At 46.8% G+C, this 22,866-nt stretch overlaps 1 protein-coding gene across 2 annotated transcripts in view; it reads left to right on the forward strand.

Moving 5' to 3' along the window:
- The window catches only part of KCNIP3 (potassium voltage-gated channel interacting protein 3), a 113,817-nt gene that overhangs the window by 80,463 nt on the left and 10,488 nt on the right, over positions 1-22,866 (forward strand). For both annotated transcript variants that reach the window (XM_075858550.1, XM_075858549.1), the window contains exons 3-4: positions 12,210-12,334; positions 20,365-20,434. In XM_075858550.1, coding sequence (XP_075714665.1) covers positions 12,210-12,334; positions 20,365-20,434 — 195 coding nt within the window. The remainder of the gene's footprint in view (positions 1-12,209; positions 12,335-20,364; positions 20,435-22,866) is intronic.

Raw genomic sequence — 22,866 nt, forward strand, 5'->3', positions numbered from 1 at the left:
TGAAGCATTTCCATTTTGCTCCCCGGGACCCCACCCAGCAGGAGCCCATATAAGCCAGATCCCCAACCATGTATAATCTGGGAGGGACCATCACCAGTATGAATCCCTACCCCACCAATTTTAACCAACTCGACAGAACCCCAAAACCCGCCACGACGAGCATACCTTGACCACCTCAAGTATGAAAGTTCCCCCTCAACAAATTGGCACGTTCAATTCCCTCCTGAATCCGTAATGCCCACAGGTCAATTTCCACCGCAGTCAAATGCACCCAATCAGCCAGCCAAAAATTGCCCGTACCTTCCTCAAAATTATAATGTCTCACGAACACTCCACCATTCTGCACCACAAATGCAGACACAGTCCTGTTTCCTTTCACACGAGCCATGTTAATACCCCCCACCGACCTCACCAATTTCCACGTTTGTCGATGCACCATCTCCGACCACACTACAGTCACCCGAGGGAAAACAGCCCACAACCGCAGGAGATCGTTCTTTATGTCCCGGATCAATTCCCGAAATGGCCGTACCCCCAGATCATTCCCCCCAATATGCAGAACCAATACATCAGGAGCACGGTACAACATCACACAGCGATGAAACTCTGGAAGAACCCTCCCCCAAGACGTACAACGGAAACCAAGCCAGCGCACAACAGCCATCGCCATGGAAAACCACAGCTGCCACCCTTCTGGACGAACGTCGGCCCGCAACGCGCCCCAATGGACATAAGAATGCCCAAAAATCCAAATCAGACACGGGGAGGAATCTGAAAGAAAAATCAGCAGCCGTTAATATATACGCAATTATAACCCCCAAGCATTGTCCCACGCAATCCTAACTAAACCTAACACCCACGCAACGACACTCCCCCCTCCCCTAAGATCAAACAAGATGGGGGCGAACATACAGCCTGATCCGGTGGGTCTCCCACCTCCCTATACGACGCACTGCATCAGGCACTCGCCCTATCCGAAACGAATGCGGCGCAAAAGCCTTCTCATCCAGACCCACGCATGACAAACATTTGCGGAACACCATGGTGAATTGATACTGCGACAAAAACTTACAATCTTCATGACATAACAAAGACCCACCCCTAAACCGGCCATACCAGAAATAAACCCCCAACGAGTGAACCGGACACATAACCGCGCCCACGACCTCCTTCAATAACACTCGCCGCCCCCTCCCCCTCTGATCCGTTTTGGAACGACAAATCCAAAACTCCACCCGATCCCCCAAGTGCACCATGTCGTCCGTCAACAACTCCCACGGCTGAACCACACTGGGTGACACTACTTCCCCTACCGGTAGCGCACCAAAAAAAGGCCCAAGAAAACGCCAACTGAAATAACACAGATTCATACACCGATATGCACACCACATTCGCTGCCATCCCCAATTTCTCCAACAGCCGAAATAATACCGGGCGACTCCTATTAGGTGCCACCCACCCCCGCCTAAACCCCCTCAGGGCCTGGCCTACCAAAAATTCCTTAGTGGCATCCCGTAAACCTCTCCATTTAAAACCAAATGCTAGGGCTGCCACAAAGCAATTAACCTTCGCCACCGACCAGCCCGCAGCAGACACATGACCCAAAAATGCCAACACCACCACCGCCACATGATCCTCATAAGAAACCACTCCATCCAACACATCCAGCGAAGGCTCCCATTCGCGCCAGGCCGTCTCATAAGCGGTCCACGTCCCCGGAGCCAATTAAGACCAGATCAGTCGATTCGCTCCCCCTAGGCTAGCTCCCACAAGTGCTGAGGGCATGTGAACCCTATCGCATCTGCCTCCGGGACCAACTGGTGAAACCGATCCCACTGCAGGCGAGAAAGAGAATCCGCAATTGAGTTATCCACTCCCGGGACGTGAACAGCTGTAACCCAAGCATTCAATGACAGACAAAGTAGGACCAAATGTCTTAATAAACAAACAACAGGGGGAGATGATGCCGAAACATTATTAATTGCCATCACCACCCCCATGTTATCACAATGCAAACGTACCTTCTTATTCCTAAACCTGTCCCCCCAAACAGCCACCGCCATCACAATAGGGAACAAATGCCAGGTTACGTACTAAACCCACTTCCACCCACTTAACAGGCCATTGACACACGCACCACTGCCCCCCACATTAGGCCCCGAAGCCCACGCTCCCTCAAGCATCCGTGAACAAATCCCAATCAACATTCTCAACCACCAGGGCCATGATAATTGACCTCCCATTATACTGCCCCAGGAAGTCACACCACACTCTCCGATCCTCCAGATCTTCCTTCCCCAACCGAATAAAATTATGTGGGGCCTTCCCTCCCGCCGTAGCCCTCGCCAAACGTCTACAGAAAATCCTCCCCATAGGCATGATGCGGCAAGCGAAGTTAAGCTTCCCCAGGAGAGATTGCAAACCCTGCAACTTAATCTTCCTCAAGTGGCACGCCCTGCCTACTAACAACTTCAAATCCTCCAATTTCTCCTGGGGGAGCTTGCATTCCATGCTCTCGGAATCAATCGTGATTCCTACAAACACTAGGACCGACCTCGGAACCTATGTTTTGGCTGGCGGGATCGGCACTCCAAAACGACCAGCCACCCACTCCACCTTTGCCAACAAGTTCCCGCAAACAGGTGAGCCCGCCGGCCTCACACAAATGAAATCAATCATACAAGTAATGGATGACGGATACAACCTCCGCCACCTCTCAAATTACCCATTCCAAGAATTAACTGAAGGCTTCAAAATAGGAAATGGAGCAGCCCATCGGAAAACATCTGTCCACAAAAAACAAACCCTCCCAGTAACAGCCCAACAACCGAACACTCTCGGGATGCACTGGAAGCAAACGAAAAGCTGACTTCACGTCCGTTTTTGCCATGAGAGCTCCCCGACCATACTGCTGAACCCACTCAACCGTTTCGTCAAAGGACCTATAAACAACAGAACCACCTGCTGCCGATGGATCCGGCCGGGAAGCGGGATTCCTGCCAGACTGGGGCCTGCGGCCTGCAGGGTCCTTGGAGGGGCTCCCAACCCTGCGCCGGACCTGGGGAGTAACGTCCGGGCTGAAATGGGACGGCGGCCGACGCTGCCTCCCGCCATCGGAAACGCAATCCTGCGATTTCCCCCCCCCCCCGCAATCTCCTCCTCCCCCAGCCGGGCCATCGACTAGACCAACGAGCTGGGTCCTTAGCCAATCGGACCCACGCTCGCCGGCCATAGAACGCAGCTGATCCAGGATTACCTAGATGTCCACGGAAGCCGGAGGACGGAGAGAGCAGAGGAGACAACTGCTCCTCACTGTGTTTCCGGACAGACTGGTGCTCAAAACTCGTGTCAGAAGCTCCTCCCCTTCCTGTTTCCCCCGGTCATGTGGCCTCCTCTTACGCCCAGGGCTCAGCTCCGGCCGTTCTTTCATTCAGCGTTGGAAATCGTGGTGACATCCAATAATAGATAATGGTTCATTGTAAATAGACTAAAGAATCCTTAAATTCTATAAATTTTAAGGTTCGATCTTCTATGTTTGAATAGACTGAAACCATGTGGATTAAGCCATTAAGGTCATTGTTCTATCTATATTTACATGGCAGGGGGGCAATTTATTAATACATTTCCAGGAGGATTAACATACAAACTAAATAACACAGAGTTCTAATAAAGTTTGCTCCGGAATTGTTATTTATATAGAATGTAAGTATTTCTGAAAACATAAGGATAGATGACAGCTTTTCTTTAAGTTAGCAGAGAGAAATGGATACAAAGGACTCTATGACAGAGGTCTGGAATATCCATTCTAGCTCCATGGGGTAGGATGATCTTGGGAGACCCACCACTGGGACCCCACCGATCGTGAGAACTGGGGGTCCCAGAACTGGGGCTCGACTGCAGTGAGGGGGACATTGAATGGAGCAGCGGTCGAGCATGGGCGATGCCGCCGCTCTAATCAAAGTCTATGGAAATTATGGAAACAGCCGAGTACAGCGCTCTGTTGTTTCCATCATTCTTATAGACATTGAATGGAGCGACATGCACATGCTCGACCACCGCTGTATTCTAGCTTCTCCTCACTGCAATGGGTGTAGTGAGGAGGATCTCGGGGGTTTATAACCCATTTTTTCATTGGGTGGGGGCCCCAGCAGTGGGGCTACCAGCGCTGTAAAATGTATTACCTACACTATGGGTATTATTTTGTTTTTCTTAAAAAATGTCAGTCAGTGTGTTTTGTGCAGCTTTCAAATTAGTTTTTTATTAAAAATTATTTTTACTTTTTGAGATACAGCTTCTCTGTATTCTGTATAGAGAGCAGCTGTATCTGATCGCTGCTAGAATACATTACACTACCTAGGTAGTGTAACGTATTCCAACTGTCATTGTGACGTCACAGTCACTCTGACGAGTCTACGAGGACCATCCAGAGGCTGGTCCTCATAGGCTTCCATACATGGCGGACCCGGAGGCCGTTGCCTGGCCCCTGGGTGCCATCACAAGCATCAGCAGCCCCCACTATTGCATGGGGGCTGCTGATGTGCTGCAAACCCCCTACATGCGGTGTTCGCAATCGAGCTCCACATTTAACGGGTTAATTGCCGAAATCAGCGGCAATGAGCCGCTGATCGACAACAATGGAGTGTCAGCTGTCAGGGACAGCTGATGTCCCGGTTGCCAATGCACACTGTCTCAGACACTGTCGCCGACAATGTGCATCGCAAACGGCAGTGACGTCCTGTGGCTCTGACAGGAAGTCTATCAGGAGGCTGGTCCTGATAGGCTTCCGTACATGACAGACACGGAGGCCATTACTTGGCCTCCGGTCGCCATGCTAGCCATCTGCAAACCTCACGATTTCATTGTGAGGTCTGCCGATGTGCTAGAAACCCCTAAATTGCGGCGATTGCAATCGATCACCGCAATTAAGGGGTTAATTGCCAAAATCAGCGGAAATAAGCCACTGATCGGCATACAGTGGAGTGTCAGTTGTCAGGTACAGCAGGCCTCCCGATTCCCAGTGCACACTATTGCCGACAGTGTGCACCGGGAACTGCGCAGTAATTGTGCGTCCCCGTGCGCTAAGACACTGGCCACCCGGACGTACAGTTGCGTCGTGGTGCGCCTAGGGCTTAATCTAAGTTTCGTAGGACTCAGGTCTTAGCAAAAGATACAGCTACTCTCTATACAGAATACAGAATTTGTGTTGTGCTGTGGGACTGGCAAAGAAGCAGCCGTTGCAGCGAGCACCGAACAACGAGACATCGGTGATCGGAGCTCGCTTGTTTCTGTCACACAGATCTATGGATGGGGATGAGCGGTTGTTACTCCAATCGCTCGTCCCCATCCATTATTATCATGTCGGCAGCCCGTCTCCCTGTTTACACAGGGAGATGAGCTGCCGACAACGATAATCTTTTACTTTTTTTAAACTATACGACCGGCAGATGAAATGGTGTTTGCTCGTTCATCTGCGGATCGTTCCCGTTTACACAGGACAATTATCGGCAACGAGCGTTATATTAACGCTCGTCTGCCCGATGATCGTACCGTGTAAAACCCCCTTTAGACATTGCCTGGTTAATAGATAAGGAGTTTACAGCTCTGGAATTCCCTGTATAAGCTTAAAGCCGAGAGCAACATCCAACATGACTCTTGTTTTTCAGGGACTCTGACTTCGAGCACTCACTCCAAAAAATAAATGTGATGGACGTCAGTGATTTCAGAGGGCACCCTCTCCTGCATAGTTTTCAAAAATGAACCCATACATTGGGGTTCTCCCAATAAAACCAGCTGATTTTGAGGGCTCCCAGTAGTAAGGCTCTTGCTATTGGCTTCTAGTTGGGGGGGATCACTAATTGTTCTAATTTGTAAAATTACACATTACAGTTGACTATACGACTTGTTTCATTGTCAATATGAAAGTTTCAGGCACAACGGTTTCTAAGAGAAACACTCCTCAAAGTCTATACACTGTGTGATACCTAGTTCAGAGCTTGAGACGATGCTATGGATTTGTGAGAATTTATGATTTTGGGAATACTCCTTTAATGGAGATCTGTACTAGTAAATTCATGACTACCATCCAAAAGGTGCCACTTTTGTCATGGGCCGTGTTAACAGTAAGCTACATAGCAATCTATAGTTCACTATAAAGGAGAGTGACTACACCTATGTTGAAGATATTATAGGGGTCACAGCGGTTTTAAAGGGGTTCTCTGGGAATTTTATATTGATGGCCTATCCTTGGGATTATGGAAGTGTATTAAGGAAAAGCCCCTAGTAATTTATAGGAAAATTTAAATTTATAGAAACTGGTTCTATGTGGCAAAACATAGCATTACAGTAGTAATGAATGACCAAAAACGTAGATAGCAAAATACTTATTTAATCTAGAGTGACAAAACAATCGATTTGTATCAGTATAGCAACAACTAACTTTCGTGTGACTTCTAATGCAATCAAATAAATTTTTGCTTGGAGTCGAATGACTTTCGGTAAGAAAAATGTATATCTTTGCATGTGTGCTGTATTTAGGTGAAGATTTTGACATAAATCAACTTTAGAACCTTAAGGCCTCATGTACATGACCGTGTGCTATTCGCAAATTCGAGGCTAGCACATGGACAAAAAAACTACGAACCCATTCATTTACAGTGAAGGAAATAAGTATTTGATCCCTTGCTGATTTTGTAAGTTTGCCCACTGTCAAAGGCATGAACAGTCTAGAATTTTTAGGCTAGGTTAATTTTACCAGTGAGAGATAGATTATATAAAAAAAAAAAAACTGAAAATCACATTGTCAAAATTATATATATCTATTTGCATTGTGCACAGAGAAATAAGTATTTGATCCCCTACCAGCCATTAAGAGTTCAGCCTCCTCCAGACCAGTTACACGCTCCAAATCAACTTGGTGCCTGCATTAAAGACAGCTGTCTTAAATGGTCACCTGTATAAAATACTCCTGTCCACAGACTCAATTAATCAGTCTGACTCTAACCTCTACAACATGGGCAAGACCAAAGAGCTTTCTAAGGATGTCAGGGACAAGATCATAGATCTGCACGAGGCTGGAATGGGCTACAAAACCATAAGTAAGACGCTGGGTGAGAAGGAGACAACTGTTGGTGCAATAGTAAGAAAATGGAAGACATACAAAATGACTGTCAATCGACATCGATCTGGGGCTCCATGCAAAATCTTACCTCGTGAGGTATCCTTGATCTTGAGGAAGGTGAGAGCTCAGCCGAAAACTACACGGGGGGAACTTGTTAATGATCTCAAGGCAGCTGGGACCACAGTCACCAAGAAAACCATTGGTAACACATTACGCCGTAATGGATTAAAATGCTGCAGTGCCCGCAAGGTCCCCCTGCTCAAGAAGGTACATGTACAGGCCCGTCTGAAGTTTGCAAATGAACATCTGGATGACTCTGAGAGTGATTGGGAGAAGGTGCTGTGGTCAGATGAGAATAAAATTGAGCTCTTTGGCATAAACTCAACTCGCCGTGTTTGGAGGAAGAGAAATGCTGCCTATTATGACCCAAAGAACACCGTCCCCACTGTCAAGCATGGAGGTGGAAACATTATGTTTTGGGGGTGTTTCTCTGCTAAGGGCACAGGACTACTTCACCGCATCAATGGGAGAATGGATGGATGCATGTACCGTCAAATCCTGAGTGACAACCTCCTTCCCTCCACCAGGACATTAAAAATGGCTCGTGGCTGGGTCTTCCAGCACGACAATGACCCGAAACATACAGCTAAGGCAACAAAGGAGTGGCTCAAAAAGAAGCACATTAAGGTCATGGAGTGGCCTAGCAAGTCTCCAGACCTTAATCCCATCGAAAACTTATGGAGGGAGCTGAAGATCCGAGTTGCCAAGCGACAGCCTCGAAATCTTAATGATTTACAGATGATCTGCAAAGAGGAGTGGGCCAAAATTCCATCTAACATGTGTGCAAACCTCATCATCAACTACAAAAAACGTCTCACTGCTGTGCTTGCCAACAAGGGTTTTGCCACCAAGTATTAAGTCTTGTTTGCCAAAGGGATCAAATACTTATTTCTCTGTGCACAATGCAAATAAATATATATAATTGTGACAATGTGATTTTCTTTTCTTTTTTTTAATATAATCTATCTCTCACTGGTAAAATTAACCTAGCCTAAAAATTCTAGACTGTTCATGTCTTTGACAGTGGGCAAACTTACAAAATCAGCAAGGGATCAAATACTTATTTCCTTCACTGTAAATGAATGGGTTCGTAGTTTTTTTGTCCATGTGCTAGCCTCGAATTTGCGAATAGCACACGGTCATGTACATGAGGCCTTAAGGTTCTAAAGTTGATTTATGTCAAAATCTTCACCTAAATACAGCACACATGCAAAGATATACATTTTTCTTACAGAAAGTCATTCGACTCCTAGCAAAAATGTATTTGATTGCATTAGAAGTCACACGAAAGTCAGTTGTTGCTATACTGATACAAATCGATTGTTTTGTCACTCTAGATTAAATAAGTATTTTGCTATCTACGTTTTTGGTCATTCATTACTACTGTAATGCTATGTTTTGCCACATAGAACCAGTTCCTATAAATTTAAATTTTCCTATAAATTACTAGGGGCTTTTCCTTAATACACTTCCATAATCCCAAGGATAGGCCATCAATATAAAATTCCCAGACAACCCCTTTAAAACCGCTGTCACCCCTTTAATATCGTCAACATAGATGTAGTCACTCTCCATTATAGTGAACTATAGATTGCTATGTAGCTTACTGTTAACACGGCCCATGACAAAAGTAGCACCTTTTGGATGGTAGTCATGAATTTACTAGTACAGATCTCCATTAAAGGAGTATTCCCAAAATCATAAATTCTCACAAATCAATAGCATCGTCTCAAGCTCTGAACTAGGTATCACACAGTGTATAGACTTTGAGGAGTGTTTCACAATAAAACAAGTCGTATAGTCAACTGTAATGTGTAATTTTACAAATTAGAACAATTGGTGATCCCCCCCCCCCTCCCCAACTAGAAGCCAATAGCAAGAGCCTTACTACTGGGAGCCCTCAAAATCAGCTAGTTTTATTGGGAGAACCCCAATGTATGGGTTTATTTTTTAAAACTATGCAGGAGAGGGTGCCCTCTGAAATCACTGACGTCCATCACATTTATTTTTTGGAGTGAGTGCTCGAAGTCGGAGTCCCTGAAAAACAAGAGTCATGTTGGATGTTGCTCTCGGCTTTAAGCTTATACAGGGAATTCCAGAGCTGGAAACTCCTTATCTATTAACCAGGCAATGTCTAAAGGGGGTTTTACACGGGACGATCATCGGGCAGACGAGCGTTAATATAACGCTCGTTGCCGATAATTGTCCTGTGTAAACGGGAATGATCAGCAGATGAACTATCAAACACCATTTCATCTGCCGGTTGTATCGTTTAAAAAAAGTAAAAGCTTATCGTTGTCGGCAGCTCATCTCCCTGTGTAAACAGGGAGACGGGCTGCCGACATGATAATAATGGATGGGGACGAGCGATCGGAGTAACAACCGTTGTTCGGTGCTCTCTGCAACGGCTGCTTCTTTGCCAGTCCCACAGCACAACACAAATTCTGTGTTCTGTATAGAAAGCAGCTGTATCTTTTGCTAAGACCAGAGTCCTACGAAACTTAGATTAACCCCTAGGCGCACCACGACGCAACTGTACATCCGGGTGGCCAGTGTCTTAGCGCACGGGGACGTACAGTTACTGCGCAGTTCCCGGTGCACACTGTTGGCGATAGTGTGCACTGGGAATCGGGAGGCCTGATGACCCTGTCAGCTGACACTCCACTGTATGCCGATCAGCGGCTTATTTCCGCTGATTTTGGCAATTAACCCCTTAATTGCGGTGATTGATTGCAATCGCCGCAATTTAGGGGTTTCTAGCACATCGGCAGACCTCACAATGAAATCGTGAGGTTTGCAGATGGCTAGCATGGCGACCGGAGGCCAAGTAATGGCCTCCGTGTCTGTCATGTACGGAAGCCTATCAGGACCAGCCTCCTGATAGACTCCTGTCAGAGTCACAGGACGTCACTGCCGTTCGCGATGCACATTGTCGGCGACAGTGTCTGAGACAGTGTGCATTGAGAACCGAAAGACATGAACAGTCTAGAATTTTTAGGCTAGGTTAATTTTACCAGTGAGAGATAGATTATATTAAAAAAAAGAAAAGAAAATCACATTGTCACAATTATATATATTTATTTGCATTGTGCACAGAGAAATAAGTATTTGATCCCTTTGGCAAACAAGACTTAATACTTGGTGGCAAAACCCTTGTTGGCAAGCACAGCAGTCAGACGTTTTTTGTAGTTGATGATAAGGTTTGCACACATGTTAGATGGAATTTTGGCCCACTCCTCTTTGCAGATCATCTGTAAATCATTAAGATTTCGAGGCTGTCGCTTGGCAACTCGGATCTTCAGCTCCCTCCATATGTTTTCAATGGGATTAAGGTCTGGAGACTTGCTAGGCCACTCCATGACCTTAATGTGCTTCTTTTTGAGCCACTCCTTTGTTGCCTTGGCTGTATGTTTCGGGTCATTGTCGTGCTGGAAGACCCAGCCACGAGCCATTTTTAATGTCCTGGTGGAGGGAAGGAGGTTGTCACTCAGGATTTGACGGTACATGGCTCCATCCATTCTCCCATTGATGCGGTGAAGTAGTCCTGTGCCCTTAGCAGAGAAACACCCCCAAAACATAATGTTTCCACCTCCATGCTTGACAGTGGGGACGGTGTTATTTGTGTCATAGGCAGCATTTCTCTTCCTCCAAACACGGCGAGTTGAGTTAATGCCAAAGAGCTCAATTTTAGTCTCATCTGACCACAGCACCTTCTGCCAATCACTCTCAGAATCATCCAGATGTTCATTTGCAAACTTCAGACGGGCCTGTACATGTACCTTCTTGAGCAGGGGAACCTTGCGGGCACTGCAGGATTTTAATCCATTACGGCGTAATGTGTTACCAATGGTTTTCTTGGTGACTGTTGTCCCAGCTGCCTTGAGATCATTAACAAGTTCCCCCCGTGTAGTTTTCGGCTGAGCTCTCACCTTCCTCAGGATCAAGGATACCTCACGATGTGAGATTTTGCATGGAGCCCCAGATCGATGTCGATTGACAGTCATTTTGTATGTCTTCCATTTTCTTACTATTGCACCAACAGTTGTCTCCTTCTCACCCAGCGTCTTACTTATGGTTTTGTAGCCCATTCCAGCCTTGTGCAGGTCTATGATCTTGTCCCTGACATCCTTAGAAAGCTCTTTGGTCTTGCCCATGTTGTAGAGGTTAGAGTCAGACTGATTAATTGAGTCTGTTGACAGGAGTCTTTTATACAGGTGACCATGTAAGACAGCTGTCTTTAATGCAGGCACCAAGTTGATTTGGAGCGTGTAACTGGTCTGGAGGAGGCTGAACTCTTAATGGTTGGTAGGGGATCAAATACTTATTTCTCTGTGCACAATGCAAATAAATATATATAATTGTGACAATGTGATTTTTAGTTGTTTTTTTTAATATAATCTATCTCTCACTGGTAAAATTAACCTAGCCTAAAAATTCTAGACTGTTCATGTCTTTGACAGTGGGCAAACTTACAAAAAAGCGGCTTGACAAACTGGTAACATAATTATTTTTTTTGTGGATCCGTGGATACTGCTGACACACGGATGCACTACGGAAGGTTTCTATGTGGACAAATGGACCGCAACGGATCATTGGTTTTGCAGCCCACAAAACCACTATGGTCATGTACATTAGGCCTTATACCAGAGCTCCATGGTGTCGGCTGTACATCATGGTAACGTTGCCCTATAGGGAACAAAGTTGCAAGCAGCCTTGCGACCATTTTAGAAAATCCAGCATGGTCAAATTTTTTGCACCTTATTTTTTTCCCATAGGATAATATTGAAGTCACGGTAATGCCACAATTGTATCATAACTCAAGGATCAGTTATTGAGTTTTTAATATGAAGAGGGTCAAAAATAAAATGGTTAATTGTAAAGTACCTGCAAAAGGTGCATGGTAAGAAATAATTGTAGGTAACAGTTAATCTGAATGTATCCTGAATTAAAATATACATAATGAAAACCCCTTTAAATGGTTAATATTGAAGGTAAACTGTCTAGGGTGTGACACTGTGATCCTGTTTTGCAGATAGCAGTGACAGTGAGTTGGAGCTATCGACAGTGCGCCACCAGCCAGAGGGACTGGAGCAGCTTCAATCTGTCACCAAATTCACTAAGAAGGAGCTTCAGTCTTTATACAGAGGATTTAAAAATGTGAGCACGTTGTCCATGATGATGCCACCACACATTGTCTGACATTTTACAAATCTGCCATAACCCTAAGACAGATCGGTCATATAGAGTTCAACCTCTTGGTTGTTTTATCTCTAGTAATCATCTATATTAGGCTGAAGTCTAACCTAATACTGGCTAGACCATGCTGGAATGATGACCATACAGATATGTGATCTGGTGGAAACCTGGCGCCACAAGTTCGGGAGATATTTTTCATGGTCAGTATGTCAGTGATGGTTGAAAGAGCTCCAGAGTAAAGTTGTTCTTCTGTGAAAGATCTTATTTAAATGAACGCTAAACATAAAGTCTATCACGTCTACATTTACTGTTGACTGCAATCTATTGTTTCTCTAAGCAGAAAGTTCAGGTTATAGTGTTCTATACGGGATTAAATATATTTCTGCTGGTGTTATCATGCCATGTAGAAGAAATATCTGGTCGGTGACAAGTGATCATAGTCTGATGAACGAATTGGTGGTTTATTGGTGGTCACTATCTAAAGTGGTGGTGATAGTAAATGCTTTTCAAGTAACCAGAGGTCCTTCCAAAGCATTTTCTACTTGAGATGAAAAGTGAAATGAGACCCCACCTCTCTAAATTGGGGATCTAAAGGTGCAGGGATGGGTTTTAGATCTACCAAAATACTGCCCTCTGCATGGAAACGTGTCACCTGAGCTGAAGTTCTTACCTGGCATCATTTAGGTCCACATTTGTCAGTAACATTTGGAGGAGTTTGCCCTAGTGGTCACATGACTGAGGGATGATAGAGTTCGGTCCTAGTAACCCTTCCAAACCCCCTATGGAGGCCAACCAGACAATCCCATTCTTGTACTCCTATTTCCCCCAATAAGGACAGACTCATGATTGGATAAAGTTGGCCACAGCAGCCATTTTATTGACAAACAATAACCACAAATAAAAATATTACCATCAAATATAAATAAACAGCATTAATGACAAATATTCAGAGGAAAGAGATCCTTGGAGCTAAGCAGGAGGTCTGCTCAGCCAATCTTCCCATAAGTGCAGTATTTACCCCCAGCCAATTCCCCACAAGCTCAGGGGCAGCGTATCCAACTGCAGATGGCCTATAATTCATCCTTGCTCCCCAGGACACCACCCAACAGGAGGCCAAAAATAGCCAAAGCCTCCATATTGCACAATTTGGGAAGGACCATACCGAGGATGAGTCCCTCCCCCACCAATTTAACACCAACTCCAAGGACCTCCAAACTGCCACAACAAGTGTACTCTGAACACCTTCAAGTATGCGAGCTACCCCACACCAACAACGCACGGTCAATGCCCTCCTGTATCCTGAGCGCCCAAAGGCCAATGCCCACCGCATTCAAGTGCACGCCATCTGTCAACCAGAATTGGCATTGACCGTCTTCAAAGTCATAGTGACGCACAAAAACACCACCGCGCTGAACAACAAAGCACCCTGTTGACCTTCCCTCTGGCCCGGTTCAGGCTGGCCAGTGGCGTACCTATAGGGGTTGCAGCGGTCGCAATTGCCACACAGCGCGCTAATGATTAAATACATTCTCTGTGCCATGACGCCGGCACTTCCTAGTAATGGTCTGGGCTTCTTAGACGTCACGGACACATGGTACACTCAGTGTACCATGTGACTGTGATGTCATGTGAGGGGTGTTCCAGCCATCATGGAATAGCCGGTGCGGAAGATACTGGAACACTACAGGTGAACTGCAGAGGGGGGCCAAAATGTGTAAGTATTGTACTGTCTGTGTTCTCGGTGGAGAGAGGAGAGGGGGGCTATTAAATCACAGCCCCCACCCCTCCTCTCTCCACTTCAAACTGCACAATACAATACAATACAAACTGTGGGTCGCCACCCCCTGGGGGGTCATGTGAGGACATCCTGTTTAATGCAATGCTGAAGCAAGGAGCTGACGACTCCTTGCTCCAGCATTTACTGTGCCCTGAGCCATGAGCGGCTCGGCGCAGACAGGCACGATGTAGTGACATCATCGCTCCAGTCTGCGCCGACTCACACATAGCATGGACCAAAGGAGGAGGAGGTTCCTCCACCCGGCGTGAGAACAGGGATAGGTAAGTAATTTTATTATTTTTCTATTATGCACATATGGGGTGCATTATACTGTATGGGGGGCTGACATGAGGGGGGCTTATACTGTATGGGGGGCTGATATGATGGGGGGCATTATATTGTATGTGGGGCTATTATAATGTATGGGGGGGCTAATGTGGGGGGCATTATTCGATATGGGGGACAGTATACTGTATGAGGAGCTGATATGAGGGGCATTATACTGTATGGGGGCAGCTATGGGGGACATTATACTGTATGGAGGGGGCATTATACTGTATAGGGGCAGCTATGGGGCAGTATACTGTGGGGGGCTGATATGGGGGCATTATACTGTGTGAGGGCAGCTATCGGGGCATTATACTGTGTGAGGGCAGCTATGGGGGCATTATACTGTGTGGGGGCAGCTATGGGGGCATTATACTGGGGGGAGCTATGGGAGGCATTATACTGTGGGGGCAGCTATGGGGAGCAATATACTGTATGGGGGCAGCTATGGGGGGGAAATATACTGTGTGGGGCAGCTATAAGGGCATTATACTGCATGGGGGCAGCTATGGGGGGCATTATACTGTGTGGGGGCAGCTATGGGGGCATTACACTGTGTGGAGGCAGCTATGGGGGGAATTATACTGTGTGGGGGCAGCTATGGGGGCATTATACTGTGTGTTGGCAACTATGAGGGCATTATACTGTGTGTGGGCATTTATGGAGGGCATTACATTGTGTAGGGGCAGTTATGAGGGGCATTATACTGTGTGGAGGCAGCTATGGGGAGAAATATACTGTATGGGGGCAGCTATGGGGCATTATACTGTGTGGAGGCAGATATGGGTAGCATTATACAGTGGGGACAGCTATGGGGGCATTATACTGTGTGGGGGCAGCTATAAGGGCATTATACTGCATGGGGGCAGCTATGGGGGGCATTATGCTGTGTGGAGGCAGTTATGGGGGGGCATTATACTATAGGGGCTGTTGGGCAAGGCTGCTGGGTATAGGTGTGCGCAGGGGTCTGGTGGTGTTGGAGAGGGGTAGGGGGCCCAAGCTGAATTCTTGCACCAGGGCCCATGAGACTTTAACTATGCCCCTGAGGCTAGCCACCGAGCGAGCCAACTGCCACATTTTACGAGGCACAATTTCCGACCGTACCAGCACCACGTCAGGATACTGGGCCCACAATCGTAGCAGGTCGTAACTAATGTCCCTGATAAGCTCCATAAACGGCCGAACTACCAGATAGTTACCCCCACATGCAAGACCCATATCTCCGGCACCCTATACAAGCCAACACAACGTTAAAACTCTGACAGGAGGCGATTCCATGTCAACCTCCTATGCCCCAACCACCGCCGCACCACCACATCCCTGGGTAAACCCAGTTGTCTGCCATCCGGGCGAACGTCCGCATGAAGGGCTCCCCAGTAGACATAAGAATGTACCAGGATCCACACCAGCCAAGGAGATCCACCTATATAAAAGACACAAACCAAAGCAAAAAAAAAGGACAGAACATAAAAAAGAAGAAAACAGAGAGGTGGGGTAAGGAAAGTAAGCTCAAAATGAAAATAACTAGCACAATCAGCTAATACATCCACAAACATCCCACACAACTAATGAATCCCCAAGCAATGTAACCATAACCCCCCCCTTAAACACTAAGGAGGGGGCGAACGTAGGACATATAACGTCTAGATTCCTATCTAACAATCCGCCGCACTACATCCGGACCAAGACCCAAACCAGCAGCCTTCGTAGCAGCGCCAATGCGAAACGAGTGGTGTGAAAAAACTGAACCATCGAGCCCAAGTTCCTGCAAACATTTGCAAAAAAACCCACGTAAACTAGTAACAGGAGAGAAAAGACTCATCCACATGACGCAACAATTGATTGGGCGCCAACGAGCGCCCGACATAATAAAGACAAGCGCAATCCATGGGGCACATCATTGCCCCAGGAGAAACACCCAATATGACCCGTCTCCCCTTCCCAGCTGATCAGTTTTTGAACATTAGATTCAAAATTCCACCCTGTCTCCCAGCACCACAACGCCCTCAGAGAGCAAACCCCCTTGTCTCTTACCATTGGGCACAACTAACTCACCAATCCGCAATGCGCCAAAGAATGTCCATGAGAAATCCAACTGAAACAACAGAACCTCGAACTGGGAACTGCAAACCACATTCGACACTACCCCCAGCCGTTCAAGCAAAGCAAAAGACACAGGCCAACGACTGTCAGGAGACGACCTACCCCTCCGGTATCCCCTCAGGGCCTGGCCGACCAGAAAATACTTTGTAATGTCCCGGACCCCGACCAATTTAAAACCAAAGGCCAGGGCCGCCACAAAGTGATTAACCTTTTAAATCGACCAGCCCGCAAACGACACATGACCGGAAAAAAACAACAAGGCAACCACATGATTAGCATCCGAACACACATCATCCAAAAAAGACAGCCAGTCAACCCACTCGCGCCATGCCAAGTCATAAGAACGCCAAGTCCCAGGCGCCAGGGACGAGCGAATCAAACCCGCCGTAGACCAAGTCCCTGAGCTTTGGAGGGCAATAGTTTCCAACTGCGTCCGCGTCTGGGGCCAAGCAACGGAAACGGCTATAGAATTCTTAACTCCTGGAACGTGAACAGCCACCACCCATGCATTCAGGGACAGGTAGAGAAGCACAAAGCATCTCAATAACCGAATAACAGGGGTAGGACGCCAACACATTATTAATCGCCAGCACCACCCCAATGTTGTGACAATGAAAGCGAATCCTCCTGTCTCGGAACCGATCCCCCCCAAATAGTCACTGCCACCAAGATGGGAACAGTTCCAGAAGAGCAAGATTCCTGACAAGACCTTCCCCAAACCACTCCTGAGGCCAGCGTGATGCGCACCATTGTCCCTGACAGTACACACCGTACCCTATGCTCCCAGATGTATTCGGGAACAACTCCCAATCAAAATTGTCCAACACCGGGGCCAAGATGAGCGACCGACCATTGTAATTCTCCAAAAACTCCTCCCAACCCCCCAAATTGTTCCTGTGATCCCTCGTCAACCACACAAAATGATGGGGAGACCTAAAGCCCGCCATAACACCAGCCAGGTGTCGGCAAAAAACCCTACCCATGGCATGATGTGGCAGGCAAAGATCAGCTTCCCAAGCAGGGACTGCAGGTCCCTCAAACAAACCTTACGCCCCGTGACCCGAGACACCACCTCCCGCAGATCCGACAGCTTGTCTGCTGGTAGCCTACATTCCATCCTATTGGAATCAATCAGGATTCCCAAAACCACTAACTCAGATGCCAGACCTTCTGTTTTTTCCAGGGCTAAAGGGACATTGAAATGCCGTGTCACCCATTTCACAGTAACCAGCTGTAGGGAACAAACCGAGGAGCCCGCAGGGCCAACACAGAGAAAAACATCCAAGTAGTGGATAAGAGACGCAACACCAGCCGTGTCACGCACTACCCACTCAAGTAACGAGCTAAAAGCCTCAAAATAGGTGCAGGAGATCGAGCAGCCCTTTGGGAAACACCTATCAGCCCTGTCCCAGAAACATCCCAACAGACGAATGCTGTCCGGGTGCATGGGGAGGAGACTAAATGTCGACCATTCCACTGCCGCATCAAACGAGGTATAAACCACCGAACACAGCTCAGGGTCGATACCATCGTTAACCGACAAACCCTTAGGATGAGAGAGATGGTGAATGAGCCGGAACTTATTCTGCACCTTCTTGGAGACCCCACCCGCAAGGGAAACCACAAAATCAATAAACGGCAGAGAATGAAAAAGGACCCACCATCCTACCTTGGAAACCTCTTTTACTAGCTTTTCCGACACGACCAATGGGAATTGGTGAGCAGACTTCAAATTACGAAGGGAAAAAGGGACTACATGAGGGGGCAAGGGATACGAAAACCATCCCTGAAACCCTCCTCCAACAATAAAGCCCTATCACGGTCAGGAAATCTACTTAGGTACGGCAGCATATCTGACAGTATCAACGGAGTCACACCCTTGGCAACCCGCACCTCCGACCCTGCCCTTCCCTTTTTTAAAACACTTGGCCGCACCATGTGAAGTTCCATTACAGGTGGAACAGGTATGCTTAAATTTGCAACCTGCCCCAAATTTGCATTGGCCCTCATTGAATTGCCAACACAGTCCCGCCTTACCGCCGGCCTGGGAACCCCTGTGACCTGCCTGACCCGATTTGCTGGGTCCCCCCCCTGGAAAGGACTGACCGAATCGTGCCAGAGCCATAACTCGCAACCAGAGCCCGATATCCTTCTGATCCCATCTGATGCTAGGACAGACCACCTTCCTCTGTCTGAACTGCTCGTCATATCTGAGCCTTGTCAAACCCCCGTACACCTCCCTATGGCATCCATATAGCAGAAAAGGGCTGAACAACTTAACGGTGCCTTCTTACTAACAACATTTGCCAGAATGGCAAATACTTGAAGCCAGTTCTGGAAGGTCTGCAGATTCAACCTGTACCTCAGCTTTACCTCCTCCTCCTTCTTCTTGCTCTCCAACCGCTTGCTCTTATCCAGATTGAACTTTTCAAGTGGGAGGAGGGAGAAAATTTCCACTTACTCGTCCTTCCATATATTGTCACGCACCTCCTGCTTCAGATGGGCACACAACGGGCCCTCTAAGCACACATAAACTTCACTTTCACTTTATCGTCTAATCGACCCCTATCCACATCCCCATCCTTATTAGTCTGAACCAAAACCGCCAAGCCTGTGACTCGCGACGACCCTCCAATCGCCATCCCACTACTCACTAATGGGAAAATCAGAGCTGGTACCACAGGAGGGACATCACAAGCAAGATCCCAGGAGCCTTCGTCCCTCACCCGCAGCCTGGACAACGACACCACACCCCCTGGGTCAGTGGGGCGTCGCCGACCACCGACACTCTGCACCACTACCGAAAGCAGTCCTCTCGGCCCCGACCGGCCCGTCATCACGTTCTCTGGTGGGATGCCCGACTGGGATATCACCAGGACGACCCACCGCAATGCCAGGAATCCATTAACTAGAGCCAGGGGGCGACCCCCGAGGCAGGGGGAACGACCCCCCCAGCTCCGCAGAGTTCGGCCAGGAGGCGGGATTCCTGCCAGACCGGGACCTGCGCCCAGTTGCAGAGGACGCAGGACCCCGCCCTGCATGGTCCCTGTGCTGGACTCTAAGTGTAGCATCAGGGCTAAGGCGGCCGTGTAGGACCTGCGAGACCTCCTGTGCAGCCACTACCTGAGCTGCCGGATCAGTCTCCCCAGGCGGGAATACCGCAACTGCAGGCCAGCTGCTCATGAAGCCAGTCCGTGCCCCGTTCACCAGCCAGAAACCGGAGTCTCTCGAAAACCGCTTCCACGTCCACCATTACCGAAGGAGTGCGCAGAGTCACAGCAAAACAAACTTCCCCTGCGTGTGCTTCTCCTCCTAATGGTGCCGGCACTGCCTTCACGCCACCATAATCCTCAGGCTCCGCCCCATAACCTCTCCCCTGCTATCAACCCGGTCATGTGGCCTCCTCCTTTGTCCTGCGGTCTGGATCCGGCCCTTCTATCCTCTATTTCTAGTGGCGGAGTGTCAGTTTGGAGATGTTTAATAACATTGACTTTAGTGGTGGAAACTGAGACAATATATTTGTAGTGATGACTTATTTCCTAGTCAGAAGTATATGCTGATGAAATTCAATGAATACATTAATAGTAACAGTTCATTGGTCAATCCAGTAATAAGAATCATCTAGACAGTAACATTGGATGAAATTCACCCAAGTATCAAGTTAAATCAGTTTATATTCTGTTGGGTAGAGACAGTCTATAGTACCAGGTGGCAATTCTCAACCACGGTGTAATTTTGTGTATTGATCATCAGCCATCTCATTGCAGCCTTCATTTCTTTTCAGGAGTGTCCTAGTGGATTGGTGGATGAGGATACCTTCAAGCTTATCTACTCACAGTTCTTCCCTCAAGGAGGTCAGTAGCTTATCATTATTCCCTTAGGTCCAGTCTCAGCAACTATCATTTTAGGAGGACGTTCCTTACACCACCGTAGAAGCTGCAGAATATATGTCGACCAGAAAAATACTTTTTAGATCATGCCCATTTCAAGGGATTTTACTGTATCTACTTTTGATTAAATTATTGGCTTGTCTCTGTAAATTTTATTAACATCTGTATAATCTTAGAACTTGTTTATTAGACTGGGGTGACACATCAATGTCGTTGAACCTACCTATTCTTTCAGGTTGTCCTGTAGTATTGCGGAGGACGGAAACTAGGCTGCAGTACCCTACAGCTTGTCATAGTGGCATTACATTGTTTTGTCTATGGACAACATAAAGATGCAATACTATGGGGCACCGCTATGAGATGTAATTAACTGTTTTTAATTGCAGCCCTTATAGTCCAGAAATCTTGATAATCAAGTATGAGACAAACATAGTCTCAAAATGGATTACCTAATAGGCACTTGGTCCACGGTGGGTCTTTGTTTCTTTAACTTCAGTAGCAACCAATGTGTTACATCTAGTATAGGGCCTGAGGTGGAAGTGTATGACACAGAAAGTCGCTCTTTTGTTCTTTGAAGCCGTAAAATAATCGCTATTTAAGCCGTTGACTAAAACATAAGCAAATGGCTTGAAATGTGGAGCTACACTTTACATATAATTTTTTAAATATTTTACCATTAGTCAGGTCTCTTGGGAGGGTGAAGAAAAGCCAATCTCCCCTCCATTTCATATGGGATCAAATTGAAATCTCTAGGCTAAAGGGACTGGTTTTAGTCCTGATAACATATCACAGTGGGAGGGAGCAGACTCCTGCAGCTGCAGGCTTCTTTCTAATAACGTTAGTAGCAGTAGACAAAATGGATTCCTCCTAGGACACATATAGAACATTTTCGCATCTTTTTTCCCCCAATGTTTGTATAGAAAATGCTTGTGTCTTCACCCTAAAAGAGACCCTTTGACATTAACTTCCATCCTACTGACCCTCAAAGCATAAAAAAAAAATGTGGAATGTTCCTTGACTTTGGTATAAAATAGAGAAAAGCACTTTACTTCATAAATTCAAGATCAGATCAATAAGGTGAGATGCATGAAGCAGGACATTGTGGAGCACTGAATCTAGAAGGAACAGTATTTTTTGTAAAAGATTCATTTAATGTACTTGTGGGATTTGGCTCCTGACCTCTTGGAAGGTAATCATTTTTTATCTAAATCATTTCCTGTGGAAGTCCTGGTAAATGAAGAATGCTTTTATGTAGACTTAGGCCCTTTAGCTGGTGAAGGGACTCAAAACTATTGGTCACAAACTAATATTCAGTTTGTGTTTTTGGGTCTAAGGGTATGTTCACACGCAGTGATCAAAAACGTCTGAAAATACGGAGCTGTTTTCAGGCAAAAACAGCTCCTGATTTTCAGAAGTTTTTTGTAGCATCTCGCATTTTTCGCTTTTTTCGTTTTTCGCAGTGACATGCACTTCTTTTTCGCAGGCGTCATTTTACGCGCCATATTTTGACAGCGACGCGTATAAATTAAGGCTCGTGGGAACAGAACACCGTAAAACCCATTGAAAGCCTGAATTACGTCTGAAAACACTGTTTGTGAACATACCCTTACTCTCTGAGGCACCTGGCAGAGAGAGTCTAATATTTCTGATAATATATGGCTGGAAATGTGGTTAGGAGATACATTGCACCTGAAAAAACGGGATAACTGCAGACCAAATATGGTTTCAGATGAAAGTTAGTGTCCCCATTGATTTTAATAGGAACCATGTAATGCTACATTTTAACTGTGACGGCGCTGCAGGGGAATTTAGCACTTGCTTCCAGTTTCCCCCACAGATTACAGCAGATCGTCGGGAGTCCCAGCAGCAAGACAACCTGTGATCAGCTTATTTTGTGGGGGCCATTCTAACAAAAAGGGATTTTTAAAAGCGGACAGGCCCTTCAAACCTGTGATTTATACAAGTCAGTAATGTCTAGAATTTAAAGGGGTATTCCCAAATTAGACATCTATGGCATACCCACAGGATATGCCATAAATGTCTGATAGATGCATAGTCCAATGATACCCACAGCTCTGGGACCCGCACCTACTGTATGTCAAGAGTAACCCCTGTTTTGTGTGGTAAGGCGGCCACTGGGTGCCGATTCCAGGCGTGGACTAATGAAGAGGACTCTCTCCGTTCTGTTCTATGGAAATAATGGAAACAGCCGAGCACCACTTGCTCGCTGTTTCCGTAACTTCCATAAAACAGAATGGAGAGAGCCACGCGTATGCACAGCCCCTCTACACTAGTCTCCACACCCAGTGGCCGCCTCACCAGGCAAAATAGGTGATGGGTAATGCCCGTTCTCAATATAGGTGCGGGTCCCAAGGCAGGATATGCCATAAATGTCT

This window comes from Rhinoderma darwinii, chromosome 3, assembly GCF_050947455.1.
Source record: "Rhinoderma darwinii isolate aRhiDar2 chromosome 3, aRhiDar2.hap1, whole genome shotgun sequence".
Taxonomy (NCBI): Eukaryota; Metazoa; Chordata; class Amphibia; order Anura; family Rhinodermatidae; genus Rhinoderma; species Rhinoderma darwinii.